Source organism: Trichechus manatus, unplaced genomic scaffold (genome assembly GCF_000243295.1).
Source record: "Trichechus manatus latirostris isolate Lorelei unplaced genomic scaffold, TriManLat1.0 scaffold00005, whole genome shotgun sequence".
NCBI lineage: Eukaryota > Metazoa > Chordata > Mammalia > Sirenia > Trichechidae > Trichechus > Trichechus manatus.
Genome location: NW_004443941.1, coordinates 6566869 through 6583892, shown reverse-complemented (window position 1 = coordinate 6583892; position 17024 = coordinate 6566869). Strand labels below are relative to the sequence as shown.

The 17024-nt window shown below is 41.0% G+C and overlaps 1 protein-coding gene across 2 annotated transcripts in view; it reads left to right on the top strand.

Moving 5' to 3' along the window:
- The first annotated feature begins 5617 nt into the window (after window positions 1-5617).
- Window positions 5618-17024, top strand: part of CFAP36 (cilia and flagella associated protein 36) — a 34345-nt gene continuing 22938 nt past the window's right edge. Inside the window, exons 1-3 of one of the 2 annotated variants that reach the window (XM_023735084.1) lie at window positions 5618-5924; window positions 12785-12849; window positions 13533-13634. In XM_023735084.1, the coding sequence (XP_023590852.1) occupies window positions 5810-5924; window positions 12785-12849; window positions 13533-13634 (282 nt within the window). In that variant the 5' untranslated portion in view covers window positions 5618-5809. The remainder of the gene's footprint in view (window positions 5925-12784; window positions 12850-13532; window positions 13635-17024) is intronic. The other variant, XM_004369450.2, reaches the window with a different exon arrangement.

The window sequence follows — 17024 nt, the reverse complement described above, 5'->3', positions numbered from 1 at the left end:
CACCAGGATTTCCATTTTATAGATTATGAAGACTAAAAAAAAAAAAAAGAAGAAATTGAAAAGCAAATGGAAATTCTGTGATGTTAAATTTGCAAATGCCCATTTATAAACCTAAGGACTCACTGGAGAACTTGAATATATGGCAGGTAATTATTTATTTGCCAAACCATGGACACTTCCTCCATCCCTCTGCTGTTATACAAACCAAATAGTCATGTAGAATATTTGCAAAGAACCTATAATTTAAAACTTCTAAAAAGTCTTTCTATAGACAGAATAAATGCAATTTACAGGATTAAAGCAGTGACCTTTTTTTTTCCTCTTAAAAGCTGAATTTGTATCATTTGAAGTAGCAATTATGTGGTTCATTAGCGAACTTTATGTTCTATAAATTACATTTGAAAATGACACTTCTATTGCATCTGTATTTTTAAGCCTATTGCTAATAATAACTTCTAACCATCTGATCTAGAATGTAAGTAGGTTTTCTCAGAGTTAAAAACAAAAAACAAAAAAACCCTGTCTGCCAGTAGTCACACCTTTACCACTTCCCTCAGGGGCAGAAAAGAGAATTGGATTATTTGGGGGGCAAATATGAGGCTCTATATACTCGGACTGTGACTCTTGTGTTCATCAATTATCCACTGAGGATCTGTTAGGTACCAAGCTTTGTGCTAGGGTAGATGTGTCTGTTAAATTAAGCAGTCTCTCCGAGAATTCACAATCATTTCTCCAGCCCTCCCCTGATTAAATTAGCAATCTGCAAAGTCTGAGATATATTTGTGCCTGTGAATAGATATGCATATTCATAGATATAAAACAGTAATGTAATATATGAGCCACTTAGCATTTAACTATGATTATTTCAGGATGCATACCCCAACCTGGGGTGGGGGGAGGGCCCAGAGGTCCAAATATCTTTTAAAACTGTATACTAGGTGAGTCAGCAATTCTACTTTTAGGAATTTATCTTCACGAAATAATAAAGATTCGGTGTAAAGACTGAGGTGCAAGGATGCGCTTTATGGAATTATTTTTTAAATAGTGTAAGAAACAGCTTAGATCCATATGGGATTGGTGAAATAAATTATGTTAGCTCTAGTGACATAGTGGTTAAGCTCTCGGCTGCTAACTGAAAGGTCTGCGGTTCCAACTCACCAGCTGCTTTGTGGGAAAAAGATGGGGCAGTCCACTTCCATAGAGAGGATAGCCTTGAAAACCCTCTAGGACAGTTCTACTCTGTCCTATAGGGTCGCTATGAGTCAGAATCGACTCAACGGGAACGGGATTTTATGTTCACACGATGGAAAACTAGGTAACATTAAAAAGGATCATGTGTAGAAACGTTTTCATTAACATGGAAAAATTTCCATGATGCGTTATAAAGCGAGAACCGGAAGTTTCCCGGCTGTTTAAGTATCAGTTACAGGAAAGTGGGGCTGATCAAAAGATTAACTCACTGGGAACCCTAACTTTGCCCTGACCTTCGGCAAGAGACATGGCGGCACTGAGCCTCAGTTTCCCATCTGTAACATGGGGTGAATTTTGATACTATCCTTATTTAGGTCACAAGGTCGCTGAATCAAATGATAGGTGGAAATCCCTTTGTCAAATGAAAAGCACTACACAACCATGCGTTGTTATTCACGTGATGCCCCGAAAAGCCTGGAGGAGCGCAGTCATCTGCCTAAGACTGAACTTTACATAACCCTTTAATAAGGCAGACAGAGGCTCACTCCCAGGCAGTTAATGACCTATGGGTTGGGGAGTATCGCGAGATTTCAATAGAGCCTCGAGAAAAAACACAAAACACTTCCTGGTGAAGAGAGAGGCAAAGTAAAGAGAATGGCTTCTTATATCCACGCTGTAAGTTGTTAAAAACAAAACAAAAAACCTCAAACTACGTATAATTAAAAAAAAAAAGAAACCAAACCCACTGCCGTCGAGTCGATTCCAACTATGAGTCGGAATCGACTCGATGGCAATGAGTTTTTTCGTTTGGTATAGCGACCCTAAAGGACAGAATAGAACTGCCCCATGGGTTTCAAGGAGCGGCTGGTGGATTCGAACTGCCAACCAATCAAACGCTTAACCACTGCGCCACCAGGGCTCCATAATAATAATAGCTAATATTTATTGAGCCTTTACCAAGTACCAGAAGGAGCCCTGGTGGCGCAACGGTTAAACGCTCGGCTGCTAAGCGAAAGGTTAGCAGTTCGAACCCACAGCAGCTCCGTGGGTGAAAAATCTGGCCATTTGCTTCGGTAAAGATTAGAGCCTAGAAAACCCTATGGGGGCAGTTCTATTCTGTCACATTGGGTCACTGAGTCGAAATCGACTCGATGGCAAGTAACCGTATAGCAGGTACCAAGCATTGTGCCAAGTGGTGAGCCCTGGTGGCGCAGTGGTTAAGAGCTCGGCTGCTAACCAAAAGGTTGGCGGTGTAAATCCAGTAGCCGCTCCTTGGAAACCCTATGGGGCAGTTCTTCTCCGTCCTATTGGGTCGCTATGAGTCGGAATCTACTTGACAGCAACGGGTCTGGTCACACACACACACACACACACGCACACATTTATTTATGTGTATCTATTTCAGTCTCTTCTGTTATAACAAATGTCATTAATATGAGAATTTGTTCATATGCAGTAGATGAAAAGGGTAATAAAATTGTCAAAATGAGAAGTCATGATTTTTAAAGAGATGATGCTGCTCTGCACCACTGAGAAGCATGAAAAACATTACTGACTGCACGAAGTGACCTGTGATGAAACACACCCACCTCATCTTCTCATTGTTACCCCCGTACACACACACGGCTTGCCTTAGTAGTGTGAGCCCTGTTCTCCTGAGTTTGTGTTCATTTCATGATAAAAGTATTTATTTTCCCAAAAGTGTGTCAGCATCCCGGTTATAAGAATCCCAAGCAGTGAAGGAAAAGAAAAGCCTTAAGTTTTGAGAAGACTGGAATAATCAAATGTATTGAAATAAGTGAGAGAACTTGTTAGGCCTAAAGAAATCTGCGTCGCTCACATTCGGGAAGAATGGTGGGAAGGAGCAAAAAGGAGAGCTTGTGCTCCTAGTCACCATTTGCTTCAAGTGGAATTGGGAAGTACTTGCAAGAGACTGAAGAGAAAGACTCTAATGCTGAGTAATGCCCAGTGCAGTCGGGTAGCACTCTGTAGCCTCCAGTCTCATGAGAAACCATGCAAGCAGCTGCTTCTTCAAAGAAGGAAACTGGGAGAAAAACAAAACTAGATTTCTATTTCAAGCCTGTTTAGAAGACAGAACTAAAAGCCACAGTAATCCACCTCTGCTGTCACAACATTTCAGCCTAACGATGATGTCCTTCTTTCCTTCTACCTCTTCTCAGTAATTCAAAAAAACCCTTCCCACCCATTTCCAGCTAGTCGTATTTGGACCAAGGCTATCCTCTGGGGAAAATTAACTTATTACTTCCCATCTCAAACCAAATGGCAAATATAAAATACCTATATGGCAAAAGACACAATGAATGGAATTAAAAAGCAAATACTAAACTTGTCATGCAATATGGGACAAAGGGTTAAAATCCCTATAATGTATAAAAAGCTCCTACAAATCAATAGGAAAAAAAAATAACATCCTAATAAAGAATGATCACAGATTTGAAGTAAATGGATACTTTTCCCAAGCAAGTTATTGCTTAATCTTGAGTTTTTTTCAGTAATGTATAGTTTATGTTTTCATCTGAAGGGGAAAGAAAAGCAAGAAATAAAATGACAACAAAAAAGCAAAAACAAAAAAGATCCGAGGATATGAAAAGATAATGCAGGAAGAACTACAAAGGCTAACAAACATGAAACCATGTTCAATTTCATTAATACAGAAATAAAAATTAAAATAACTTTGGTTTTGTTGTATGCTGTTAAGCTGATTCTAATGCATAGCGACCCTATAGGGCAGAGTAGAAGTGCCCCATAGGGTTTTCTAGGCTATAATCTTTACCTGAGCAGATCACCAGGTTTTTCATCCAGCAGAGCCTCTGGTGGGTTCAAAGCGCCGAGCTTTCGGTTGTCAGTCAAGCACTTAACCACTACACCAACAGGGGTCCTTAAAATTAAAATTATGTATCATTTTTAATTTAGTAAATTGTCAACTAATTTTTTAAAGCTTACAAATAGTAGGCCCAGTGATTCTTCCTTTGGGAATTTATTTAAAGGAAACAGGAATAGGGTTCAAAACATATGTACAAGTGTGTTTATTACAGAGTTGTTTCTTGCTTTAAAAACTGAAATAATTTAATCTAGCAAATGAGGGTTAGTAAAATAAATTAAGATATGTATTCTTTCATTTAGCCATTTCACTAGAATCTAATAGTAAACAAAACCAGCAGTTCTTCAGAACAGAAAGGTGTTTATTTCAGCAGTTTGTAGAAGCAAAAAATGGCTGAATTATTTATGGTACCCCCCTCCCGATGGAGGGAGTAAAGATAAACAAAACTGCACACTAAAATACGTATTAAACAATCACATATATGTATCCAAGTAAAATACTGTATGTACACAGTCACGCACACCATACACACTAACCAGCTGTAAAGAAAGGATAAAGTAGCGCTTTCCATTTTTACACAAAAAGACGATAAACTGTGTGTGTATCTCATTTACGTATATATATATATATATACACAGGGCTGTCTCTTTGACCTTTGGAGATCATTTAAAACATATTATTACAATGGACCCCAATCTAAGGGTTGAGTGGAAGCTATATAAGATTTGGTTCATCAACATTTATTTAAATGCATATCAATTTTCATGTTTCCCTTGAAAAACTCCTAATTCCAACTATCTCTATGCATTAGATGTTGAACATCAGCCTGGAGAGCCAATCAGCAAATCTTATAGCTACCTGGCTCAGTTTTGATATTTTCAAACGACCCTTTAATTACAAACGCCGTCTGGGCCAGCGTAGCCCTGGTGGCGCAGTGGTTAAAGCACTCTGCTGCCAACTGAAAAGTCAACGGTTGGAACCCACCAGCCGCTCTGCAGGAGAAAGATGTGGCCAACCTGCTTCCCTAAAGATTTACAGCCTTGGAAACCATATGGGGCAGTTACAGTCTGTCCTGTACGGTCGCTATGAGTCGAAATCCACTCGAAGTCAAGGGGTTTGGTTTTGGGGGGTCTGGGCCAGCAGGGCTCAAAATGGGAGGGACTGAGGTGCTGGGGACACACGGTAAACCTGCACCTTCGTAGTCCTTTTGGTTCAATGCCCAGTTTTCAGCCGACGTAGCGAAAGACTCAGCTCCCACGCCTCTTTCTGGAATGCTGAGACGCCTAGCAGGATCTCCAGCCAACGGCTACATATTTGCGCTAACTCCCGGCCAATGGGCGGAGGGCTATCTTTTGATAACTGTTCTTTTTCCAGCCAATCGGAAACGTTCTTCAACTGCCCCTCTCGGAGGTGCTCAAACTCCAGCCAATGGCTATACGTCTGCCTAACAACTCCGAGCCAATGGGCGGAGGGCTAGCTTTTGCTCCGCTACTGTCTTTTCCAGCCAATTGGAAACGTTCTTCAAACGCCCCTCTCTGAGGCGCGCAGACTCCCGGGAAGCTGCGTTCGCTTCCGGGCGGCCCCTGGGGCTGCTACGCGCGTTGCCGTAGCGACCATTTTTACGTTACTGGTTTGCAGCTTCCATCCAGGCGTCGGGGCGGCGGCGGGGGCAGCGCTCCCCCAGTCCTGGAAAGCCGCCTATTGGCCTTTGGCTCCCGCGACCGAAGGGCCTCAGCTGGCTCGGAGGTCAGGGCGCCTCTTGCCACGCCGAGTGGGATGGCTGCGGAAGAGGAGGAGGAGGTGGAGTGGGTGGTGGAGAGCATCGCGGGCTTCCTCCGAGGCCCGGACTGGTCCATCCCCATCCTGGACTTTGTGGAGCAGAAATGTGAAGGTAAAAACGACAACTGGGACCGGCAGTGCTTTCTCGCCTCCTCTCAACCGCAGTGGGCGGGGAGGTGGTCAGCGCAAACCATCTGATCCTCACGCCCCATCCAACCCTGTCGGCCGCATTCAGAGCCCGGAATGCAGGAGGGTGGCTTTCACTCTGCGGGGCTTTGCGTCACAGGACTGAAGTGGGGACCGAGGTCCTTCTGCTTGCAGACCCAAATGCATCTCCGGAAAACACCAACCCTGTGCACGGTCTCTCACCCTTTCCCGCACGCCTGTCCTGGGCCAGTGGACTGTTTGGGGTGGGCGTCTTCAGCTGCTTCCCCGGTGATTTGAGAGGAGAAACATCAGTATGCACCGAGGCCATTCTGATCCCTAGTATTTCGCCCTGTATAGTCAGCTTAGGAAATGGGAAATGATTTGCCCCAGACCAGCAGCTGAATGAGAAGGAGGGCTATGATGACCTCTGGCAGGCCCAGAGCTGGTGATGGATCCCGGTTGCTTGTATTCCTTTTATGGAGATTTCTGACACTTGGCTATCCCAGAAATGGGGAGTGCCTTCCAACAAAGAATATAGACCCAAAACCCACTGCTGTCGATCAATTCTGGCTGATAGCGACCCTCTGAAACCAAAACCAAACCTGTTACCGGTGAGTCGCTTCCGACTCCTAGCGACCTTACAGGACAGAGTAGAACTGCCCCATAGGGTTTCCAAGGCTGTAAATCTTTACGAAACAGACTGCCACATCTTTCTCCCTCAGAGGAGCTGGTGGGTTCCAACCGCTGACCTTTTGGTTAGCAGTGGAGAGCTTTAACCACTGTGCCACCAGGGCTCCTAAGAATATAGAAGTAGCATAATATTCCTTGTGAGAGAGGGGCACCTCTGGGTGCTGATCAGTTCACAGTTGGAGTTCTGCATTCAGTTCTTGAAGACAAATTGGATCCCGTTCACGGAAAAGAAACCAAAAATGCTATCATGTGAATGAGTACCCAACCGTTACAAGGCTTGTTTAGCGTGGCAAGACTTCGAGGGTGGTAATACCCGGCAGTCATTTGAAGCTCTGTCTTATGTTGGAGAGATTAGTCTTGTTTTGTAAGGGTCAGTGGGAGAGAGCTGGGAACAGTGGGTACAAGCTACAGGGAAACATTTCTCTGAAGGAAGTGCTTCATAACGGAACTCGCCCGAGATGGGTTGGCCTTCCTGGGAAGGTGATGAGTTCCTCAGGCACTAGCAGTGTTTTAAGAGTGGATCTGACAGTCACTGGAGATGTTATACATGAGATTCAGCCATCCCATGGTTGGTTATTCTGGATGACCTTTTAAGAGTCCTTTTCAGCCCTTCCATTCCATGAGTCTGGTAAAGATGAAATTTAGATGGACGTGGAATCTATTCATTGCATTCCCAGTGCCACAATGAGAATTCCAGTAGTAGTTATTAAGTATCGTTTTTATAAGTATTTTTTAAGAAGTTCAAAAACAAAATTTTTTTTTTTGTACTCCTTTTACGAATTTAAAATGCTGTTATGAGACTGATGAAGCACAAGGAAATCTGATCAAAAGGCCAGCTGCTCCTTGGAAACCGTATGGGGCAGTTCTGCTCTGTCCTTCGGGGTCGCTATGAGTCGGAATCCACTCGATGGCAACAGGCTTGGTTTTATTTTTGTTTTGCAGCTGGAATATCTCCTTGAATAGAGATGCCAGGAGAAATGGAACTAACATGGCCAGTGACACTTGGAATACAGTTTTTATGCTTCACTGGCTTTGGGTTGTCAGCATGCTGTTCTCTACCTCAGATAATTTAAATCAACACTTATTTCAACAAACATTGAGTGTCTACTATATATGAGTCCTTGGGCCAGAAGCTGGGGATAGAAAGATGAATAAAGCAGTCTTTGAGCTTGGGAAGTTTATACTCTAGTGGGGAAGATAAGGAGGTAAACAGAATTTAAATATAAAATGGTAGGTGCTGTAATAAAGGTAGACACAGGGTGCTGTGTGTTATGAATTAGAAGAAAGGATCTAACCGCTTAGGGGTTGGCGAGTAGGTAACAGGTCACGGAGAAGGTGTCCGTTGCCTTGTGTCTTGAAGAGTGGTTGGGAGAGAAGAGGGGAGAGGCAGAAAGAAGGAACTGCTTGAGCAAAGGCCTGGAGGTTTGAAGCAGTGCATGTGCTGTGTTTGCAGGCATTTCGGGGAGTAGGATATTGGTAAGAGTGCAAAGTTTGGGTTGTGGAGTGGTGGAGATGAGACGTGGGACCCAGTCTTGGAGGGTCTTGCCTGGCCTTCTAAGGGTCTTGCACTTATTCTCTAGGCAATGAGCAGTCATTGAAGAGTTTCAAGCCAATAATTACAGACATCTGTTTTGCGTTTTAGAAAGATCATTCTGGGGGAATTAAAGTGTGTTTGTGATTCATGAATTTGTCCTGTTTCCCTAATTAGATTGTAGCTTCTTGAAAGAAAATGTATCTTTCTAATCTCCTGCAGTGTCTCACTGGTGATCATTCAGTGGACATTTGTTTTGGTTTTCTTTATTTTAAAGTCATTATTAATGTATTCGTTATTAATCTATGTGTAACAAAAATGACCTAGTCGTGTTCAGTAATATTTGTATCAGCAAAGTTTCAGTACTGCAAAACAATCCGGAGCCTATTGTAAGAGAATTTTAACATTTTAAAACTATTAACAGTAATATTTCTTTAAACATTTACAAAGAAATTGTTGCTTTATATTATTGGTTAAAAGTAGCAAATTAGTGTTTGTCTCAGTATTAGGTAGATCTTAAGTAGGAGAAAAAATTATTCACAATTAACGCAGCTTTTTTTTCTGTTACAGGATAGAGTAGAATAATGAAGTATTGAGGTACATTTGAATTTTAAACAATAATCAGATTTTATGAGTGCATAATTGTATTTCTTCTAAATAGGAGTTTTCAATCTTGAGGAGAGTTTTCTTTTTTTAAATTTTCTAAAATCTCAAGATTGGCTTAGAGTTGTGGGAAGTACAGCGTAAGATTCGTGAACAAAACGTAGTCTCCTCCTGGAAATTCAGGGATCGGGAAAGAAGTGTGCCTTGGTGCCCAGCCTTATTGGATGAAGAATTGGATGAGCTTTTGGACACAATTTCATAGCTGATGCTGATCTGTTGGGGCTCTTTTCAAAAGCAAAAGGCATAAGCTTTTATCTATATATATTCTTTTCTTTGGGCTACTTATTAAAGGTCAACACTGAGTCCTATTATGAACAGCAATTTATAATCTATAAAGTATTATCTGAGAAGTATTTGAGCAGTTCTAAAATACAGTGATGTCCTTGTATAAGTCTGTTTGCATGAGAACTTAAAAAGAATATCAGGTTTGGACAGGTATAATTATGTGTGCTTATATTATCAAACACGCTGTATTTAGGCACCGTTTAAAAACCTCTTATAAAAAACTGTCATGGTGCAAACACATGAAGAAATGCTCACAATCATTAGCTGTTAGAGAGATGCAAATCAAAACTACAATGAGATACTATCTCACCCTGGCAGTAATTATACTGGTGAAAAAAACCAGAAAACAACAGATGCTGGTGAGGTTGTGGGGAGATTGGAACTTTTATACACTGCTGGTGGAACTGTAAAATGGTACTGCTGCTATAGAAAATAGTATAGCGCTTCCTTAAAAAGCTAGAAATAGAAATACCATACAATCCCGCAATCCTACTCCTGGGTATTTATCCTAGAGAAATAAGAGCAGTGACACAAATAGACAGATGCACACCTGTGATGGTTAAGATTGTGTGTCGTCTTGGCTGGGCTGTGATTCTCAGTGTTTATATGTGATGACTCCCATGATTGAATATACTGCGAGTAGGCAGTCAGATGAAAGGGAGTTTCTTTGGGAGTGTGGCCTGCATCTGAATATAAGCAGACGTTCTGGCTGTTTGCTCACTCCGGATCCTGCGGCTGCCTGCTGTCGTCTCACCTCCGGTTTTTGGGAATTGAGCTGTCAGCTTGTCTGCCGAACTTGGGATTCGTCGATCTTCATAGCCTGTGAGCAGAGCCCTGCTCTCTGACCTGCCAATCTTGGGCTTGCCAGCTTTTGCGGCTCCATGAATTGGGAGAGGTCTCTACCCTGATCCATGGACTTGGGACATTCTAGCCTCTACAATTGCATGAGCTGTTTCCTTGATATAAATTTCTCTGTATATGTTTATACGCTTTACTGGTTTTGCTTCTCTAGAGAACCCAGCCTAAGACAACACCTATGTACATTGCAGCGTTAGTCATAATAGCGAAAAGATGGAATTAACCCAAATGTCCATCAACGGTTAACAGCTACTATAGAAAATGGTATGGTGCTTCCTTAAAAAGCTAGAAATAGAAATACGATACAATCCAGCAATCCCACTCCTGGGTATATGTCCTAGAGAAATAAGAGCTGTGACACAAACAGACATATGCACACCCATGTTCATTGCAGCATTAGTCGCAATAGCAAAAAAGATGTAAATAACCTAAACGTCCATCAATGGTTGAATGGATAAACAAATTATAGTACATAGGTACGGTGGAATACTACCCAACAATAACGATGAATCCACAAAGCATTTTACAACATGGATTCATCTGGAGGAGATTGTGCTGAGTAAAATAAGTCAATCACAAAAGGACAAATACTGTATGAGACCACTATTATAAAAAGTCAAGGATAGGTTTACACACAGGAAGAATCATTCTTTGATCGTTACCAGGGGAGGGAGGTGGAGGGAGGGAGGATCATTAAATAGATAGTAGACACGTGTTAACTCTGGTGAAGGGAAAGGCAGGACACAATACAGGGAAGGAGAGCAGCATGACCAAGGCAAAGGAAGACACTGATAGATACACAAGAGTGAATGGCAAATACAGTAAATACTGTAACATATCCTGCAACAACAGTAATAACAGTAATTTGTGAGTGGATGCATAGGTAGATATGTATGCTAAATAGGTGTGAGAGGTTGTATAAGGAGTACACCTGCATGCGTGCATAGGTATAGTTATGGACGTTTCTACATATTTGTGCTGCATGTATATTCATACACATAATACAGCACATGGGGACACAGTTAGGAAAATTCTTAGGCATAACCAGACACCCCTTGAGACTGAACTACTGGACTTGAAGGCCAAGAACCACAGTCTTAGGGGACAGCTGGGACAGCTGGGTCAATTGGCATAACAGTTCATAAAGATAATGTTCTGCATCCTAGGTTGGCGAGTAGCATCTGGGGTCTTAAAAGCTTGCAAGCAGCCATCTAAGATACAGCTATTAATCTCTTCCTGTCTGGAGCAGAGGAATGAAGAAAACCAAAGACTCAAGGAAGAAATTAGTCCAGAGGACTAACAGCCCGCATGAACCACAGCCTCCTCTAGACTGAGAGCAGAAGAACTAGATGGTGCCTGGCTACCACTACCCACCGCTCTGACCACGAACACAATAGAAGGTCCTGGTTAGAATGGGTGAAAAATGTAGAACAAAACTCAAATTCATAAAAAAGACCAGACTTGCTGACCTAGTAGAGACTGGAGGAACCCCTGAGACTATTGCCCTAAGACACCCTTCAAACTTGGAATTGAAGCCCCTCCTAGAGGTCACCTTTCAGCCAAATGATAGACTAGCCTGAAAAATGAACAGTAACACCCGTGAGGAATATGCTGCAAAGACGATCAACTATACAAGACCAAGAGAGCACCATTTGCCCAAAAGCAAAGATGAGAAGGCAGAGGGGGGCAGGGAAACTGGACGGATGGAAACGGGGAACCCAGAGCGTAAATGAGGAAGTGCTGACACATTGCAGGATTGCAGTCGATGTCATGCAACAGTTTGTGTATAAGTTATTGAATGGAAAACTAATTTTCTGTGTAAACTTTCACTGAAAGCACAATAAAATGTTTTTGTTTTTTTAAAAAAAGCTGTCATGGTGATTTTCTTCCCATGTTCTGAGAATTGGTTTCTCATAAAAAGTTTAAGAGATTTTTTATTTTTAACTTTTTATTACCCATCGTCTTCGGGGAGCAGTGAAGTGAGAAGTTATTTTCTACATCAGGTCACTTGCTTTATCTGTTATCAAGGAGATATGTTCAGATTTGTTCATTCCTTCAGACTTTTAAGAACTGGTAAAGAAAGACTTTCTGGATGAGCTTAGGTTTTGGTTCTGGTGCTCATACGCACAAGAATTCTTTATTCTTGAAGAATCTTTTCTTTTTTTGATCCCAAATGCCTAGGTTGCTTGTCCTTTTTGAAGAAGAGATTATTACAATCACATTGCATTATAAGATATTTGGAATAATATTAGTGGTGGTATTTATAGTGTAGGAATCTAGAAGCATCCTGGGGCATATAGGGGACTGGTGTGTGAGGGAAGTATTTCTCTGATAAAGCTGAGTATTATAACCTGGATATTTCAGGTTTTTCATGACCTTTAGTATCAGTGTATTCAGTTTATCATTACCGAACTATACTTTCTGTGGTGAAAGTTGAGACCCATGATCTGATATTGAGAAAGAACATTACCCAAGATTGACTAGTAATACACGCACCCATCATAAGCTTAAGAATTCTGCCTTTCTAACAAATCTGAAAAACTGACCATGTATCAGTTCTCATAACTTATTCTCCAAGAACTTTTGGACTTAGGAAGTGGTAGATGTAGCATAAATATACCTTATCTATATTTTCAGATGTCCTTTTTATCTAAGGGTATTAAGAAAAAAACCCAAGAATTAGAAGCCAAAGAACTAAGCTATAAGAATAATAGCTCTGTTTGTAAGGAATAGACTTTTATATTTACATTGGTGAAATGGCTTTTTTATGTTTACACTGTGTACTATTTTTAATTTAGTTTTTGATGATGAAGAAGAAAGCAAATTGACCTATACAGAGATTCATCAGGAATACAAAGAACTGGTGAGTATTTTTTTCACTGATTACTATTACTTCTAGCTTTTTTTAAATAAAAAAGGACTTTTCCATTAAAATTCTTTACTTTTACAAAAATCAAATCTACCCTAATAACACTACCAGTTAACATGATGTTCTGAGAGTTCTCTGAGCATCTCAATGTTACTTTTATCTCTTCTACTCTAGAATCCGAGGAATAGTTTTATTATTATTATTATTTTATTTGTTTTGTTGTTGAGAATATACACAATAAAACATAACACCAGTTCAACAAGGAGTGTTTTTTTGACGATTTTAAGGGATCTTGCATCTAATCTTTAAATTTTATTCTTATTCTTTTGCTGATGCATCCAGGGAAGTGTTAATTATTCATTTAGCCCTGATTGTCTTGTGATTTTTAAAAATGCCTCTGGGCAGCTGAAGAGTTATGCCACATTGAACTTCATGATCCTCACATTATTTCTAGTAGAGGAAATAAAATTATTTTACGTGATTCTCTGTAAAGTATTTTAACTTTTTGTCGTTTGTTTTTTTGTGAAAAACAATGTCAGTACCGTGTAATATAATATGTAGATTAATAATTGCAAACAAGCATCTGATTATACTTTTCTAAGCTAGATACGTAATGTGAGAACTGTCAGTTACCGTTTTTCTATGTTAATTATAAAAGTTAAATGTTCTTTTTGTAGGTTGAAAAGCTGTTAGAAAGTTACCTGAAAGAGATTGGAATTAATGAAGATCAGTTTCAAGAAGCATGCATGTCTCCTCTTGCAAAGTCTCGCACATCACAGGTTTTTGCTTTTGTGATATTGTGCTAACATACAGTTCTAACAGAAATGCCCAGGGTTTCACTTAAATTTGTATGTTTTTCATCCACACTTCTTTCACTCAGGTATGTAGAGTTACGTAGATGGTCCAAGTATAATATATTAGACATTGTAGGAGGCAAAGAAATAATTCATCCCATGTGGATTCATTTTGGAACCACCTTGAGAAAGGATAATCTGAGGCATTAATGAGCTGGTGCAATTACAAATGAACTTTCTGGACTCAGAACTACAAGAAGATCACAGGGTTTCTCCACACTTACCGTTTTATTTTTATAGATCTCTGGTAATCCTGTGGTTACTCTTTGTTAATTTTAGCAGATCCACAATGCATAGTTCTGGGGCTTCCTTCTGTTGGAATCCCTTTTATTGTCTCGTTAGCCCTGCAGTGCTGGAATGAAGTAGCTATTATGTGTATTTATTGTTTATTGAGGGTCTGTGCTAGCTGCTGTTTTAGGCCCTTGATGTGTATGATCTCATTTAATCTTTCCGACACCCCTTAGAAAATTGGCACTGTTGGCTTCCATTTAAAGACAAGGAAACTGAAACACGGAGACCTTAGCAACTGGTTCAAAGTCCACAGCTAAATAAGGAGGAGGGCCAGGATAGCAGCCCAGGCAATCCAGCTGAGAGTTCACGCTCAGAGGCTACTTGGAGTAGCCTTGGTTTCCCACCCCTTACCAAGATGGTGGTCAGGATTGTCTATGATTTGACTGTAAGTTCTGACCTCAGCCTCCACCTGTAGTGCTCCAGGACATTATGTACTGCGTGCAGTCATTTCAGGTGCTCGCTCTTGTGAGCGTTCACACATCCGGCCTTGCTCATGCTGTTCGCATAACCTGGGATGTCTGCCCACCTTTCACCCCCCGACCCTTCTTCACCCACAGAAATCCTTGTCGGCATCAGCCTGGTTGACAGCAGCTTTCTGGTCCTCCCGTCAGACCAGCACTCATTCTCCCCTCCTAGGCACTTTGACATGGATAGTTTGGGTACTCTGCCTTGAATTATCATTTCTTACAGGTCTTTTTGCCCTACTGGATTTGAGGCCTTTGCGCTGTTTTTAGTCATCTTTGCATTCCCAGCGTCTGACAAAAAGAGAGGAGAATTTACTTCCTAGTAGGTAGTTTTCAATAAATCTTTGTTAATTTCACTTGTTTATGTGGCCTGGGGCGTTGCTTTGACTGCTGTTTAACCCATCACTTTCTGGCATAGTTCTCTTCAGCACAGCTTCTGGTCATTTAAAAGTCACCTCTGATTAAATCTTTAATGTAACATAACATTAAAGAATACAATATTTACATGTTATTGGCGTGCTCACACTAATGTAAACAGACAGCTGATTTTATTAGTGAACAATTCTGTAAAGCAAAAGTCGTTTTAGAGTTCAGTGGTGTTGGCGGTTCAGGAGGGCATTGACGGTTCAGAGGTAGACTTCTCACCTGCCCTGCAGGAGGCCTGGACTCAATCCCTGGTGAAGGCATCTCACACGCAGCCACCACCTTCTGTCATTGGAGGCTTGCATGTTGCTATGATGCTGAGCAGGTTTCAGTGGAGCTTTGTGACTGAGAGACTAGGAAGAAAGGCCTGGTGCTCTACTTCTGAAGATGAGCCAGTGAAGACCTTGTGGATCACAACGGTCTGATCTGCAACCAGTCATGGGGATGGCGATCATGGGGATGACACAGGACCAGGCAGCGTTTCCTTGTGTTGTACACGGGGTCACCGTGAGTCGGGGACTGACTTGATGGTAGCTGACAACAATCATGGTTTTATTCTAAGAAATAATAACGGCATTATTTTCTCCTTTTTAGTTGAATAGGAAGAATTGGATTGAAAATTATTAACTAGTATTTAAATTTCTTTTGAGACATTGATACTTGTTTTTGTTTTCCTCACTTATCAGGAATACACTTTTCTGCTTTTGTTAAAATTTGCCAGCTTCCTGCTAAGCCATCATGGATGAGTCGGAATTCCTTTGTGAGTGAAAATGCTTGTGGGTAATAGTAGACGCACCCATCTTTAGTTTGTGTTATCGAAACAGCTTTGAATTGTGAGTGAAGATGTCCTGAGTTTTAAAATACTGTTTTCGGATCTGGATTAACGCGTCTTTCTCTTTCATTACTGTATCGTACAATGCCTTTTGATTTATTTGGACTTGATTGGCAGTACAGTTTGTTATGTACCAGGAGGCAAGGCTTTTGAGTCAGACAGATTTGAATTTGAGTTCTGGATCTTCCATTTCCTTTCTGTAAGACGTCGGACAAGATTCTTAACCATTCTGATCCTCGGTTTCCATCTTTGTGAAATAGAGGTAGTATCTACTATGAAAGGGTCTTGTGAAGTTGAAGAGAGAATGTGCATGAAGCATTTAGCACAGTGCCTGGCATCCATCAGGTGATCTATAAATGGAAGCAGCTCTTAATTAAGGTAGCTATTTTGGTAGGTGATTAGCAGCGTGCTGATCGGGCCAGGGTCATGGGTTCAGTCCCTACGTGGACTAGTTAGCTGTGTTCTCTTCTGGAGCAAACTCTTAGCACCAGACAGCTAATGGAACGTCATTCTGTCAGCACTAGGATGTCGCCATTATGACAGAAATAGCCCAAAGCACATTATCTCCTGCTTTGCAGCAATAATGCAATCTTTATACATAAGATCATAAGGCTGATTCCAGTATGCCAATATGGGGTGCCTAAAAATGAACTCAAGAAACCATTTCTTGCCCTGGGAATTTAGGAGGTAATTTTTGTTTTATTTCAGTTTGGTTTGCTTTGCTTTTGGTTTTTTCAATCCAGTTGCCAGCTCCCACTGAACTGTACTGCTAAGGCAGACTTGCAAAATCCGTTTGACTTGGTCTGGTCATAATGAGACTCCGGCCCCTGGTCATGGCGTACTTTTTGAGTCTTTCTTGCTTTCCAGTTAAAACCAGCAGGAGCAGCAAGGAGTGCATGTGATGGAGAGCTCTACAAAAAAACACTGACCTTTCTAAGAGCTTATTTTTCAGTTATATATGTGTGGTTTCTTAGAAAATGCCATGAATTAGGATATCCTTCTAAACAGTTCAGAAAATACGATAATAATATAATAAAAAGACATATTTATTATTTCATTTGTCTTCAGTTGGTCTTTGGAATTCTGTGGCGTTTTCCAGCTGAAATAGGCAAAAGTGACGTCTTTATTGCTTGTAATTTTTTGGCCTGGCTAAAGCCTCTCATTGATTCGTGTATATGGCAAAACCCAGATACTCCTATGGAATAAGAATCAGACCAACAGTATTTTCCGCTTCTTGTTTTTTTTTTTTTTTTTTTAATATTTTATTGTACTTCAGGTGAAGGCTTACATAACAGATAGTTTCTC